The sequence below is a fragment of the Cebus imitator genome, unplaced genomic scaffold (assembly GCF_001604975.1).
Source record: "Cebus imitator isolate Cc_AM_T3 unplaced genomic scaffold, Cebus_imitator-1.0 Scaffold211, whole genome shotgun sequence".
Taxonomy (NCBI): Eukaryota; Metazoa; Chordata; class Mammalia; order Primates; family Cebidae; genus Cebus; species Cebus imitator.
Window position 1 is genome coordinate 296,171 of NW_016107526.1, and position 16,188 is coordinate 312,358.

Sequence of the window (16,188 nt, forward strand, 5' to 3'; positions counted from 1 at the left end):
CCCAGCTGATTTTTTGCATTTTTAGTAGAGACGGGGTTTCACCATGTTGACCAGGATGGTCTCGATCTCTTGACCTCGTGATCCACCCGCCTCGGCCTCCCAAAGTGCTGGAATTACAGGCGTGAGCCACCGCGCCCGGCCAGTTTCTGAGTCTTATGCATTCTTCCTCTGTGGTGGAAATGGAGTAGTACACATTTGTAATCACATTAGTATTCAGTTATGTACGTAGTTAACAGATTTCTCTTAGTAGTTAATTTTACATGTTATATAATTAATGGAAAAGCATTATAGACATGACCCTGGGATTTGTTTGATAGAAAATATGGTAGTGAATTTTGCCAAAGAAGTAACATAATCTGTGTTTTCCAGTAGATGGCACTGTAGTGTCATTAAGACTTTTTTTTAAAGTCTGAATACTTCAGAGTGCATATAAAACATGTCCTTGAATAATATTGGAAGCAACTAGAATATTTCAGGCTTAGGATATTATAATATGGTTTAAGGCAAACATGTCTTCTTTGTTAGGATTTTAGATAGGATTACCTTTTAGATAGGATTAATTCATAATTTTGGGGATAAATATGGTAGGTAGTGATGAGAAAGTGTGCATTATTGGTTTGTAGGAAATGGCCCGGCAGCACTTTTCTACTACTTTGTCCAATTAAATTTTACTTGTCTGTGACCCGGCACAGTGGCTCACGCCTGTAATCCCAGCTCTTTGGGAGGCCGAGGCAGGCAGATTACCTGAAGTCAGGAGTTGGAGACCAGCCTGATCAACATGGAGAAACCCTTTCGCTACTAAAAAAAAAAAAAAAAAAAAAGAAAGATGTACAGAATTAGCCAGGCGTGGTGATGCATGCCTGTAATCCCAGCTACTTGGGAGGCGGAAGTAGGAGAATCACCTGAACCCCGTAGGCAGAGGTTGCAGTGAACTGAGACCTCACCATTGCACTCCAGCCTGGGCAACATGAACAAAATTCCATCTCAAAAAAAATAAGACAGAACAAAATTTTACATGTCTCCTAAAATTCATTTTGTTTTACTGGTTATATAAAGTATATAGTTATAAATGATTGTTTTGACTGGGCACAGTGGCTCAATCCTGTAATCCCAGCACTTTGGGAGGCTGAGGTGGGTGGATCAGGAGGCCGAGATCAGCCTGGCCAACGTGGCAAAACCCCATCTCTACTAAAAACACAAAAATTAGCCAGGCATGGTGGTGGATGCCAGTAATCTCAGTTGCTGGGGAGGCTGATGCAGGAAAAACACTTAATCCTGGGAGGTAGAGGTAGCAGAGAGCCGAACTTATGCCACTGCACTCCAGTCTGGGCAACAGTGAGACTATGTCTCAAAAAATATATGTAAATAAAAATAAATAAATGATTGTTTTGCAGGAAAAGTAAATTATAATTAAATATTTAAGGTTGTACTTTTGCATAATGAATAAGAACCTGGAATTTAGTTTAAATTTAAAAAGTTAAGAGATAATTTATACAATATTAGGTAGATAAATCCCAAGCTGTATCTTTTAGTATATATTGAGATGAAAGCAGGAAAGGAGATGAATGTATTTAGAAAGGAAGCAAGGGTGGCTGATTAGTAATTGAACTTACAAACTTAAGACTTTTAAAAAATATGCTTGTTTCTCTACTTTTCTGTTTCATTTTTCATAGATCCTACTCCTAACCATTGTCACAGAATGAGAATTACTGAACAAGCTTGTTACCATTACCATATTTTTCTGGGTCCTAATTAATTAAATACTATCCTATTTCTGCTTGGGATATAGTTTGAATTCATCTAATGATAATGTGCATAGAATTAAAGGTGGAACGTTAACTATTATTAGAGAATTGTTAAAGATACGAATTTTCTTTAGGTTAATGGCTTGTTTCTTTAATATGTATACAGTCCCTGACTTACGGTGGTTTGATTTAATGATTTTTTTTTTTTACTTTACTATGATGCAAAAGTAATATGTATTCAGTAGAAACTGTACTTCAGGTACGCATACAACCATTCTATTTTTCATTTTCAGTACAGTATTTTTCATTTTCAGTACAGTGCTTAGTAAATCAGCATGAGATAGTCATTATTTTATTATAAAATAGGCTTTTTGTTGGAGGCTTTTGTCCAGCAGTAGGCTAATGTAAATGTTCTGAGCATGTTTAAGTTAGTTTAGGCTTAGCTATGATGTTCAGTAGGTTAGATATATTAAATACATTTTTGACTTAAAATATTTTTTGATTTACTGTGGGTTTATCAGGAGGTAACCTCATCATAAGTAAGGAGCATTTGTATATTTTTTGCATGGTCTCTCTCTACATATTTTGATAGCTAGTCATTATATTATACATTTTTATCCTAATTATAGTTATGCAGACTGCTGAACCTGGCTTCTTGGCATAGAAGAAAAGTTCAATTACAACTTTAAAGCAAAACATTGTAGGAGAACACATTACATCATGGATTTGCTAGTAGAAGGGAACTATCTACTATGGAAAGTATGGAAAGTATAACATAGTCATCAGTCATAAAAGGATTAGAGATATCATTTCTAATGACTTGAATGTTTATCTTAATCTTGTTTTCTCATTTGTTTATTAACTCTAAGTCATTAAGGTTTTAAAATAGTTTCTTTGAAGTGTAATACATAACATACTTTCAACAGTACACAAATGAAGGGTTCAGTTTGAATGTTTATAGTGGGAAGACACCTGTGTAACTGCCACTTGGAACTAGGTAGAACACCTAAAACACTCCAGAAACTTTTATACATGTGCATTTTATTACCATTTATAGTCAGATGTGTGTTCAACTTCAGCAGATACTGTCAATGAATTTTCTAGGCTGGTTGTACCAGTTTGCACTCCCACAGCAACATATGAGTGTTAGTATTTGCTCTGCATTCTTATCAACACGTGGTCTGATCTTTCATTTTAGTCATTCTGGTGGGCTTGGTAATTTTAGTTTGCATTTTCTTGATGGATGATGAGCACTTTTTAGTTGTACATATTAGTTACCGGAATATTCTCTATTGTGAAGCATCTGTCATTTGCACATTTAAAAAAATTGGATTATCTTATTGATTTATGGGATTTTTATTTTGAGTAGGAGTTTTTTGTCAAATATACATAATAAAAATATCTTATCCTAAGCTGGATATGGTGGCTCACGCCTGTAATCCCAGCACTTTGAGGGGGCTGAAGTGGGCAGGTCACCCAAAGTCGGGAGTTTGAGACCAGCCTGGCTGACATGGTGAAACCCCATCTCCATTAAAAACTCAAAAACTAGCTGGGCATAGTGGCGCACACCTGTAAGTCACAGCTACTGGAGAGGCCGAGGCAGGAGAATCTCTTGAACCTGGGAGGTAGAGGTTGCAGTCTAGCATGGGCGACAAAGCAAGACTCTTGATTGCAAAAAAACAAAAACAAAAAAACTTCGTTGTGACTTGCCTTTTCACTTTCTTAATGGTGTCTTTTGGTGAACAGAAGCCCTTAATTTTAATGACGTTGAATTTAATTACCTTTCTGTGATTATTATTATTATTATTATTTTTTTTTTTTTCAAAAATCAGGTCTTGTTTTGTTGCCCAGGCTAGAGTGCAGTGATGCAATCATAGCTCAGGGTAATCTCTAACTTCTGGGCTCAAACAATCCTCCTGCCTCAACCTCCCTGTAGCTGAGATTACAGGTGTGTGCCACCACTAGCTAATAAAAAAAAAAATTTTTAAGAGATGGGGTCTTGCTGTCTTGCCCAGGCTAGCCTTGAACTCCTGACTTCAAGTGACCCTCCCACTTTGGCCTTTTACACTGCTGAAATTACAGGTGTGAGCCAGTGCACCTAGCCTATTTATGAAATTTTTGCTCAATCTGTGGTCATGAAAATACTCTGTTTTCTGTTGAAGGCTTTGTTTTCTTTTTTTATTTTAGGTGTATGATCCATCTGGAATTTATTTTTGTGAAAGGTGCTTATGTGAATTAGGGACATGTGTTCTTTCCCCATTGCATTATGATGGTACCCTTGTTTGTTTTTTCTTTTGTTTTTTGAGACAGGGTCTCACTCTGTCACTCAGGCTGGAGTGCAGTGGTGCCATCACAGCTCACTGTAGCCTTGACTTCCCAGGCTCCAGTGATCCTCCTACCTCAGCCTCTGGAGTAGCTGGGACCATCAGTGCAGCCACCGTGCCTGAGTAATTTTTGTATTTTTGGTAGAGATAGGATTTTGACATGTTGACCAGGCTGGTCTGGAACTCCTGAGATCAAGCAGTCCATCCTTCTTGGCCTCTCAAAGTGTTGGGATTACAGGCATGAGCCACTGTGCCTGGCCCAGTAGTACTCTTGTTATACAGGCACTTTAGAAGTGGATTTGGTTTGGATTTTCACTTTTATTCTATTGGCTTATTTGTCTATTCTTGTTTTTGTTCTTTTTAAGGCTTAATGTACTTTCTATTACTTTCTTGGATTTAATTTGCTATTATTTTTCTGGCTTCTTGAGATGGAAGCTTAGATAATTGATTTTCAGTTTTTCTTATATACTTGAATTTAAAGCATTAAGGCTTTTCATATAATCATAACTGTAGTTTCACAAGTGTTGATATGTAGTACTTTCATACCATTCAGTTTCTTTTCTTTTTCTTTCTTTTTGTAATTTTTTTTTTTGAGACGGAGTTTTGCCCTAATGCTGGAGTGCAATGGTGAGATCTTCGCTTACCACAACCTCTGCCTCCTGGGTTCAAGCTGTTGTCCTGCCTCAGCCTCCTGAGTAGCTGGGATTACAGGCATGCGCCACCATGCCTGGCTAATTTTGTATTTTTAGGAGAGATGGGATTTCTCCATGTTGGTCAGGCTGGCCTCCCGACCTTTGGTGATCTGCCAGCCTCGGCCTCCCCAGCCATGTTGAACTGTGAGTCAGTTAAATATCTTTCCTTTAAACCATTACCCAGTCTCAGATGGTTCTTTATAAAAGTATGAAAGCACACTAATACATTAGCAATAAAGGAACATTTCATAATTATGGCAAGGTCAATTCAACAGGAATAACAACCCTGTTATGATGCTAATGCAACCTCCGTATATAGACAGCAAAATCAGAACAAAAAGAATAAATAGGCAAGTCCATAGTCATATTTTGAGATTAACACACCTCTCTCATTGATGGAAAAACCATGTTTGGAAATTAACGCACCTCTCTTACAGATGGAAAAAGTAGCACAAAACCAATAAGGACACAGAAGATTTGAATACCACAATTAACAAATTCAACTTAATTGACATACAGAAAACCTTACAATCAACAACTGCAAAACACATTCTGTTCAAGTGCACATGAAACATTTACCAAAATACCTTATGGTTGGATCATAAAGCAAGACAGCACATTTTAAGAAATGAAATAAGTAACAAAACACTAAAAAGCCCTACATGTTGTATATTAGATGCTATACTTCTAATTAACCTATAAATATAGAAAGAAATTACGAAGGAAATTTAAAAAACAACTGAATGGCCAGGCATGGTGGCTCACGCCTGTAATCCCAGCACTTTGGGAAGCTGAGGTGGGCAGATCACGAGGTCAGGAGTTTGAGACCATCCTGGCCAACATGATAAAATCCCATCTCTACTAAAAATACAAAAATTAGCTGGGTGTGGTGGCTGGCAACTATAGTTCCAGCTACTCTGGAGGCTGAGGCAGGAGAATTGTTTGAACCTAGGAGGTAGAGGTTGCAGTGAGCTGAGATCATGCCACTGCACTCCAGTCTGGGCAACAGAGCAAGACACAATCAAAAAAAAAAAAAAAAAAAAAGGTGCAGTCTGGGCAACTTGGTGAAACCCTGTCTCTACCACAAATACAAAAAAATTAGCCAGGTGTTGTGGGGCATGCCTGTAGTCTCAGCTACTTGGGAGGCTGTGGTGGGTTTGAGCCTAGGAGATAGGGCAGTGAGCCAAGGTCACCCCACTGTACTTGAGCCTGGATGATAGAGTGAGACCTGATCTCAAAACAAAACAAAACAAAACAAAAACACCTTGTAAGGCACCAACCTGTACTACTTTAAAATTATAAAAAAAAGGCCGAGCATGGTAGCTCATTCCTGTAATCCCAAAGAACAGCATGAGGGAGACGCCTTCATGATTCAGTTTTCTCCAGCTGGTATCTCCCTTGACAGGGGAGTTATTATTCAAGATGAGATTTGGATGGGGACACAAAACCTAACGATATAAGCTAGTAATATGTTTCGGCTTAAAGTGTAGTGTTCCCAATATTAATAGAGCCACACCAGCCATCTTTGGTTAGTATTTGCATTATAAATCTTTTTCTGTCTTTCAGTGTATCTGTGTTCTATTTAAGATATATGGTGGGGTGATTTGGCTCACGCCTGTAATCCCAGCACTTTGGGAGGCCAAGGCAGGCAGATCACAGATCTGGAGGTTGAGACCATCCTGACTAACACGGTGAAACCCATTTCTGCTGAAAATACAAAAAATTAACTGGGTGTGGTGGCACGCACCTATAGTCCCAGCTACTTGGGAGGCTGAGGCAGGATAGTTGCGTGAACCCCAGGGGGTGGAGGTTGCAGTGAGCCAAGATCGCGCGCCACTGCACTCCCGCCTGGGTGAAGGAGCAAGACTCCATCTCAAAAAAAAAAAAAAATGTGTATTCCACTGAAATCCCAGCCCTTTCGGAGGCTGAGGTGGGTAGTTCACTTGGGGAGAGGAGTTTGAGACCAGCCTGGCCAACATGATGAAATCCCGACTCTACTAAAAATACAAAAGTTAGCTGGGTGTGGTGGTGCACGCCTGTAATTCCAGCTACTCAGGAGGCAGAGACATGAGAATCACTTGAACCCAAAGGCAGAGTTTGCAGTGAGTGGAGATAATGGCACTGTACTCCAGCCTGGTTGTCAAAGTGAGACCCTGTCTCAAAAAATAATAAATAAGTAAAATATGTATATCCGACCTGGGCATGATATCAAAACCCCATGTCTACCAAAAATACAAAAAATTAGCCAGGGATGGTGGCATGCACTTGTAGTCCCAGGTAGTTGGGAGCCTGAGATAGATGAGAGGAGGGCTTGAGCCTGGGAGGCAGAGGTTGCAGTGAGCTAGGATCGCACTACTGCAGTAAAATCTGGGGGACAGAGCCACAACCTGCCTCACCGAAAAAAAAAAAACAAACAGTGTCTTGTAAGTAGCAAATAATTGAATTTTTTATTTGTTTATTTGAGACACAGACTTGCTTTGTTGCCCAGGCAGGTACAGTCACTGCTCACTGCAACCTCTGCCTCCTGGGTACAAGCGATTTCCTGCCTTAGCCTCCTGAGTAGCTGGGACTATAGGTATTCAGCCGACACCCAGCTATCTGTCTGTCTGTCTGTCTGTCTGTCTATCTATCTATCTGTGATGGAGTTTTGTTCATGTTGCCCAGGCTCAGAGTGCAATGGCACGATCTCGGCTCATAGCAACATCTGCCTCCTGTGTTCAAGTGATTCTCCCGCCTCAGCCTCCCAAGTAGCTGGGATTACAGACATGCGCTGCCACGCCCTACTAATTTTTGTGTTTTTATTAGAGAGGGGAGTTTCACCATGGTCAGGCTAGTCTTGAACTCCTGACTTCGTGATCCACCTGTCTCAGCCTCCCAAAGTGCTAGGATTATGGGTGTGAACCACCATGCCTGGCTTTGGATTTGTTTTTTAATCCAATTTTATCATGAATGTCTTTTAATTTTGGTATTATGCCCATTTACATTTAATGTAATTACTGATACATTGAGATTAAATCTACTATCCATACTTTGTTTTCTTTTTTTTTTTTTTTTTTTTTTTTTTTTTTTTTTTTTGAGACAGAGTCTTGCTCTGTTGTCCAGGCTGGAATACAGTGATGCCATCTCAGCTCACTGTATCCTCTGCTTCCCAGGTTCAAGCAGTTCTCATGCCTCAGCCTCCCCAGTAGCTAGGATTACAGGCATCTGCTACCACATCTAGTTAAATTTTGTATTTTTAGTAGTGACAGGGTTTCTTTTACCCTGTTGTCCATGCTGGTCCTGAACTCCTGGCTCAAGTGATTCTCCTGCATTGGCCTCCCAAAGTGCAGGGATTATAGGCATGAGCTACAGTGTTCATCCCCACACTTTGTTTTCTATGTGTCTTGATATTTGTTCCCTTTTTTTTCTTTCTTGCCTTACTTTGGATTATAGTAGTTTCTGTTTATCTGTAGGTGATAGGTTCTGAGACTTCCAGTGGATGCTGAAACTGCAGATAGTCCTGAGTCCATTTAGTGTGTTTTTTTCAGTCTGATAACCAGGATAGCTACTAAATGTCTAGTGGGCAGGAAGTATGTACAGCATGGATATGCTTGACAAAGGGATAATTCATATCCCAGGCCAGACAAGGAGGGACAGCATGAGAGTTCATCATGCTGTTCAGAATGCTGTTCTATTCAAAACCTATGAATTTTCCATTCCATTCGGTGAGTCTACTTCATTGATGGTAGATTACTGAAACCATTGAAAGTAAAACTATGAATTAAGGGGGACAACTGTATTCAAGACATTTTTTGTTACTCAGTTTTACTCTCTAAAATAAATGTTTAGTATGTTTTCATGACTTAAGTGATTACAACATGCATCCTTGATATCCTTGTATTAGTACTTTATTATTATTATTTTTTTAACTTTGTTTTGTTTTGTTTTTAGAGACAAGGTCCTGCTCAGTTGCCCAGTCTGGAATGCAGTGGCACAATCATAGCTCACTGCAGCCTTGAACTCCTGGGCTCAAGAAATCCTCCTATCTCAGCCTCCTGAGTACCTAGGACTACAGGTGCATGCCACCATGTTCTGCTAATTTTTTTATTTTTCATTTTTTGTAGATACAGGGTCTTGCTATGTTGCCCAGGCTGATCTTGAACTCCTGGCCCCAAGCAATCCTTTCATCTCAGTCTCCCACAGTATTGGGATTACAAGCATGAGCCACCGTGGTAGGCCCTTTATTTTTTTTTAGTTAATGCCAGAGCCTTGTAGTAATACTTTAATTCTGTGTAATCCTTCCTTCCTGTCTTTAATGCTATTGCTTTAATTCTACATACATTTTAAAACTCAAAAATGTTATTTTATATTATCTTATTAACAGTATTCACTTTAACTTACCTTTTTTTTTTTTATTTTGAGATGGAGTCTTGCTCTGTTCCCCTGGCTGAATGAGGCAATTTTGGTTCACTGCCACCTCTGCTTCGCCTACCTGGTTCAAGCAATTCTCCTGCCTCAGCCTCCTGAGTAGTTGGGATTACAGGCACCTGCTAACCACACCTAGCAAATTTTTGTATTTTTAGTGGAGACAGGGTTTCACCATGTTGGCTAGGGTAGCCTCAAACTCCCGACCTCAAGTGATTCACCTGCTTTGGTCTCCCAAACTGCTAGGATTACAGGCAGTGTTAACTATGATTTGCTTCTGTCTGAGTTCATTTGTTTCTGCCTGAAGAACTGCCTTTAGAATTTTTTTTTAAGATATGCGGTCTTATAATATTGCCCAGGCTGGTCTTGAACTTCTGGCATTAATCAGTCCTCCCCCTTCAGCCTCCCAAGTGCTGGGATTACAGGCATGAGCCACTGTGTCCAGCTTAGTGTTCTTTAATTGCGCATCTGGCCAGTGAACTCTCTCAGAAGCAGAAGTGCATTTTTTCTTATTCTTCAATCTGAATATTCTACTGACCCATCTTCTAGTTCATTATTTCTGTTTCACTTATTATGTCTATCAGTTTTAGGATTCCCCTTTGGTATTTAAAAAAGTAAATTCTGTGAAAGTCTAACTAGAGCAGTCAGGCAAGGGAAAGAAATAAAATGCATCCAAATAGGAAAAGAAGAATTCAGACTGACTGTCTTTGCTGATGATATGATTCTGTATACCCAGAACACCCTAAAGACTCTCACAAAAGGCTCTTGGAACTGATGAATGACTTTCGTAAAATTTGAGGATACAAAATCAATGAACACAAATTAGTAGCATCCTATACATCAGGAATATTCAAGCTGAGAGCCAAATCAAGAATGCAATCCCATTTATAAAAGCTACAATTAAATAAATAAAATACCTAGGAATACATATAGCCAAGGAGGTCAAAGATCTCTACAAGAACTGTAAGTAACTGCTGAAAGAAATCATAGATGACAGAAACAAATGGAAAAACATTCCATGCTCATGGATGGGAAGTATCAATATTGTTAAAATGGCCATACTGCCCAAAGCAATCTGCAAATTCCGCGCTATTCCTCTCAAGCTACCAATGTCATTTTACACAGATCTGAAAAAAACTATTCTAAAATCCATGTGGTGCCAAAAAAGAGCTCAAGTAGCCAAAGCTGTCCTAAGCAAAAAGAACAAAGCCGGCTGCATCACTTTACGTGATGTCAAACTATACTAAAAGGCTGTAGTAACCAAAATAGCATGCTACTGGTACAAAAACAGACACGTAGACCAGTGGAACAAATAGAGAAACCAGAAATACAGCCAAACACCTATAGCTATCCGATCTTCAACAAAGTTGACAAAAATAAGCAACAGAGACAGGACTCACTATTCAGTGAATGGTACTGGGAGGGCTGGGGAGCCATATGCAAAAGATTTGAAGCTGGACCCCTACATTTCACCATGCACAAAAATTAACTGAAGATGGATTAAAGATTTAAATGTAAGACCTAAAACTGTAAGAATAATGGGGGAAAAAAAACTAGGAAACACGCATCATTCTGGACATTGGCCTTGAGAAAGAATTTATGACTAAGACAGTAGTCAAAAACAATTGTAGTATAAACAAATCAAAAAGTGGGACCTAGTTAAAGAGCTTCTGCATAGTAGAAGAAACTATCAACATCAAGATGAGATTTGGGTGGAAGAAAAGAAAAAAAAACTATTAACGAAAAGAACAGCCTACAAAATGGGGAGAAAATATTCACAACTTAACATCTGACAAATATCTAATATCTAGAATCTATAAGGAACGTAAGCAATCAAACAAACAAAAGCCAAATGACCCCATTAAAAAATGGGCAAAACGGGCATCATAGCACATGCCTATAATCCCAGCTACTCAGGAGGCTGAGGCAGCAGAATTGCTTGAACCCGGGAGGCAGACATTGTGGTGAGCCGAGATTCCACCATTCAACTCCAGACTGGGCAACGAGAGCCGAACTCCGTCTCAAAAAAATTAAGGGGGGAAGGGGGCAAAAGACATGAACAGACGCTACTCAACAGAAGACATACAAGTGGCCAACAAATATATGAAAAAAAGCTCAACATCACCGATCATCAGAGAAATGCAAACCAAAATAACAGTGAGATTCTATGTCACGTCAGTCAGAATGGTTATTGTTAAAAAGTTAAGGCCAGGTGTGGTGACTCACATCTGTAATCTCGGCACTCCGGGAGACTGAAGTGAGCAGATCACTTGAGCCCAGGAGTTTAAGACCAGCTTGTGCAACATGGCGAAACCCCATCTCTACAAAAAATAGAAAAATCAGCCAGGTGTTTTGGTGTGTACCTGTGGTCCCAGCTACTTGAGAAGCTAAGGCAGGAGGATCACCTGAGCCTGGTGGGAGTTAGAGGCTACAGTGAGCTGTGATGGTACCATGGTACTCCAGCTTGGGTGACAGAGTGAGACCCTGTCTCAAAAAAAAAAAAAAAAAAAAGTCAAAAAACAACATGCTGGTGAGCATGTGGAGAAAAGGGAAGTTAGTTACACACTGTTGGTAGGTAAGTAAATTAGTCACTGTGGAAAGCAGTTTGGAGATTTCTCAAAGAATCTAGAAATACTGGCTGACCCCCGCATTCCTGTTACTGGATGTATATCCAAAAGAAAATAAATTGTTCTGTTAAAAAGATGCATGCACCCATATGTTCACTGTAGCACTATTCATAATAGCGAAGTTGTGGAATCAACCTAGGTGCTCATCAGCAGTGGATTGGATAAAGAAAATTTGCTGCCTATACACCATGACATGCTATGTAGCCATAAAAAGAAAAGAAGTAATGTTCTTTGCAGCAACATGGATACAACCAGAGGTCATTATCCTAAGTGAATTAACGCAGGAACAGAAAACCAAATACTGCATGTTCTTGTAAGTGAGAGCCAAATATTGGGTACTCGTGAACTGAAGATGGCAGCAATGACACTGGGAATTACTAGAGAGGGGTGGGGGCAGGGGTTGAGAAATTAACTGTTGGGTACTATGCTCAGTACCTAGGTGACTAGCTCAGTTGTACTCTAAACCTTAGCATTGTGCAATATGCCCAGGTAACCAACCTGCACATGTATCCCCTGAATCTAAAAACTTGAAAGTATTAAAAAAAAAAAAAAAAAAGATTCTAGTTGTCTGGTGAAATTCTCCATCTCTTTCCTATTTTCTTGAACGTATAATTGTTTTGAGTGTGATTTTTATATCTACAGTGTACTCCTGTTTCTATTTGTGTTTTGGTTTCAGTCATTTTTCCCTATTTATTGGTATATGCCTGATAAGTTTCATTGAATGCTTAACATTGTTTAGTTAAAATTGGAGAGGCTTTAAATTCTCTTTCTCTAGAGAGAATTTTATTTTCTTTGGGCAAACAAGTGGAATAGGACCTCAATCTTGATGTAGTTGAGTGTAATCTCTTTCTGATTTACTGGGTTTCTTTTGAGACAGAGTGTTGCTCTATTGCCCAGGCTGAAGTGCAGTGGCCTGATCTTGGCTCACTGCAACTTCCACCTACTCAGTTCAAGCAGTTCTCCTTCCCCAGCCTCCCAAGTAGTTGGGACTACAGGCATGTACCACCACACCCAGCTAATTTTTGCATTTTCAATAGAGACGGGGTTTTGCCATGTTGGCCAGGCTGGTCTCAAACCTGTGACCTCAGGTGATCTGCCAGCCTCCCACAGTGCTGGGATTACAGGTGTGAGCTACCATACCTGACCTTATTTAGTGTTAATTCCAGGTTGCAACCTTCCTGGGGTTTCAACTGCAAAGCCTTGGGTGTTTACCAAGATACTGCCTTTTGGTGGGCTGTGAGCCAATTTTTGTCTCTTCGACATTGAGACCTGCTGAAATCTCTCCGTAGCTCTTCAGTGTCTTAGCTGATGCTTTCAACTTGATTTCTTGTGGGCATATGCTTAAGGGGAAATGTGCTAGTTTATAACAAATCATTGCCTTCTTCCTGAGACCTAAGTCTCTAAGTCTTGGCTGCATAGATTGTTTTTAGGTGCTGTATTAGTTTCCCAGGGCTGCTATAACAAATTACCACAAACTAGGTGGCTTAAGACAGATGGGTACAGCAGTGGCTCATGCCTGGAATCCCAGCACTTTGGGGGACTGGGTTGCAGATCGTTTGAGTCCAGGAATTCAAGACCAGCCTGGGCAACAGAGTAAGACCTCATTCTCTGGGGGCGGAGGGGCGGGTGGTATAGTGGGGAAAGACAGCTAAAGTTTATTCTCTTGGGATCAGGAGGCTAGACCTCGTTCTCTGAAAAAAAAAAAAAAAAAAAAAAATTCTCTTGCAGATCAGGAGGCTTTAGAAGTCCAAAATCAAGTAGTTGGCAGGGCTGTGCTCCCTCTGAAGGTTTTTAGGAAAGAGTTCTTCTCCTTGTGGCTTCCCGGCTTCTGGTGGTGACTGGAAATCCTTCGTGTTTCTTGGCTTGTAGCTGCATCTCTCCAGTCTCTGCCTTTGTTGTCACATGACCTTTCCTGAGTCATTTCTATGTCCAAATTTTCCTCTTATAAGGACACCAGTCATTGGTTTAGGGACCACCATAATCCAGGATGCCCTCATTTTACCTTAATTTCATCTACAGACACTATATATTCCCAAATAAAGTCACATTCAAAGGTACCTGGGTTTAAGACTTGAGCATTTCATTTTATGGGAGCACAATTCAGCTTGGAATGGCTATCTTAACCTTTTAAAAAAAATTATATACAGCTTTTGGCCGGGTGTGGTGGCTCACGGCACTTTGGGAGTCCAAGGCTGGTGAATTACCTGAGGTTGGGAGTTCGAGACCAGCCAGACCAACATGGAGAAACGCCGTCTCTGCTAAAAATAAGAAATTAGGCGGTCGTGATAGCACACGCCTGTAGTCCCAGCTACTTGGGAGGCTGAGGCAGGAGAAATGCTTGAACCTAGGAGGCAGAGGTTGTGGTGAGCCAAGATCGTACCATTGCACTCTAGCCTGGGCAACAGGAGTGAAACTGTCTCAAAAAAAATAAAAAAAAATTATACAGCTTTTATAGCTGATCTTGTTGGGATGATTTCCCTTATACAAAATCGTACTAGTCCGTGATACCCAGAATGGAAAACCTTAAAATGAGGCGTTAACATTTAATGTACTTTTACTATTAAAAAAAGTATTTTAGAGACAAGGTCTTGTTCTCTTGCCCTAGCTGGAATGCAGTGGTGCAATCATAGCTCACTGCAGCCTCAACTTCTTGGGCTCAAGTGATCACTTTACATTGGCCTCCCCAGAGTGCTGGTATTATAGGCCTGAGCCACTGCACTTGACCTTAATTTTAAAATTAACAACACATTCATATGGTTCAGAATTGAACATGCATACGGTTTTAGATAGTAGTGTTCTCCTTTCCTGTCCAGTAGCTTTCTATTTTCCTTTCTCATATGCAGTCAAAATTACTAATATTGTATTCATTCTTTTTGGAGATGTAAAATGAAAGATTTAAATTAGTTGATTTCTAGTAAGCCACTCATCCCAAATATTCTTTGATTCTGAATCTCTTTCCCCGTAGAATAGCCTGACACAGATTTTATGAAAGAAGCCAATGGAGCCGGTAATATTTGCTTGTATAGGTTGTTTTTAGCGATTTTTTTTTTTTGTAGACAACTATTTTTACATCAATAAAAGTGAGCATGAAATACATTGATTACCTGGATTTGTCTTATTTCCTCTTGCTTACTGTGTGGTGCTTCCCATTTATTCAATTGTGAAGGAATTTTATGCTTCTGACTTATTTGATGTGCCAACATACAAGTAATAGAAATAATCTTATTCACCAGAACAAATCAGGGACAGTTGTTTAGGGGACTTTTTAGTTTTAAAGTTCACAATAGTGTCAATGTACAAGTAATGGAAATAATCCTTTTTATTTACAAAAACCAATCAGAGACACATGTTTGAAGGCTTTTTATTCTTAAAATTTACAATAGTGTTTATTATTAGGTGGCATTCTTTGGCATAATCAATGTATTTTGTTTTACAGTGCTCTCTCAGAGGAGGAGAAAACTACTCTGCGTGCAGGGCTCATCACCAACTTCAATGAACCGATAAACCAGGTTAGTGAGAAAAATACATGCTAATTTTTCTTTCTTTTAATTTTTACTGCTTTTCCAAACTGATTTTATATTCTGGCATTAAAATGAAAAATAAATAAAAATATTAGTATTACAGTATTTTCATTTGTGATTTTTTATGTACTTTGTTCATTTTTAAATTTTGTGCTCTATTTGTAGCCATGAATAGTTTTGATTAGATTTGGTTATCAATTATTAAAAACTCATAAGCCATTTTAAGGTATACTTGTATAATTTTCAGCTTTCTCATTTTTTGAGCCTGTATTTAAAGCAAATCTTTATAGTCATATGTTGCCTGATGTTGTTTTGGACAGCAGTGGACTGCATATATAATTGTGGTTCCATAGGTTTATAATGGAACTGAAAAGTTCTTCTTGCCCATTGACATCATAGCTATGCTAACATTGCAGTACAGTTTATTACTCATTAGTTTGTGGTGATGCTGTTGTAAATAAACCTGTTGTACTGCTGCTAGTCTTGTGAAAGAATAGCACATACAATTATTATACATTCTGTGATATTCACACAACCACAAAATTGCCTAATGACACATTTCTGAGATTGTATGTCTGTTGTTGATACATGGCTATATTTGTAGTCTTACTGCACAGGAATTAATTTTAATGATTATAATTTTTAGGTTATCTTCTCTACCACTTTTTTAGAAAAGCTGCAGAATGGCTTCAGGTTTTTTTCTATTGGTTGCATCCATCACATTTTCAATTCCTACTATTCTGTGGCAGATAGATAGTGAATTATATATGGTTTTATGTTTTTGTATTGAAGTTTTTCTTATTCTTTTTTTTTTTTTTTTTTTTTTTTTTTTTTTTTTTTTTTTTTTTTTTTTTTTTTTTAGACTGAGTCTCACT

General features: G+C 39.0%; 1 protein-coding gene across 2 annotated transcripts in view; it reads left to right on the forward strand.

Moving 5' to 3' along the window:
• IPO11 (importin 11) overlaps positions 1-16,188 on the forward strand; it is a 210,053-nt gene that overhangs the window by 19,926 nt on the left and 173,939 nt on the right. For both annotated transcript variants that reach the window (XM_017548572.2, XM_017548574.2), the window contains exon 4: positions 15,229-15,301. In XM_017548572.2, the coding sequence (XP_017404061.1) occupies positions 15,229-15,301 (73 nt within the window). The remainder of the gene's footprint in view (positions 1-15,228; positions 15,302-16,188) is intronic.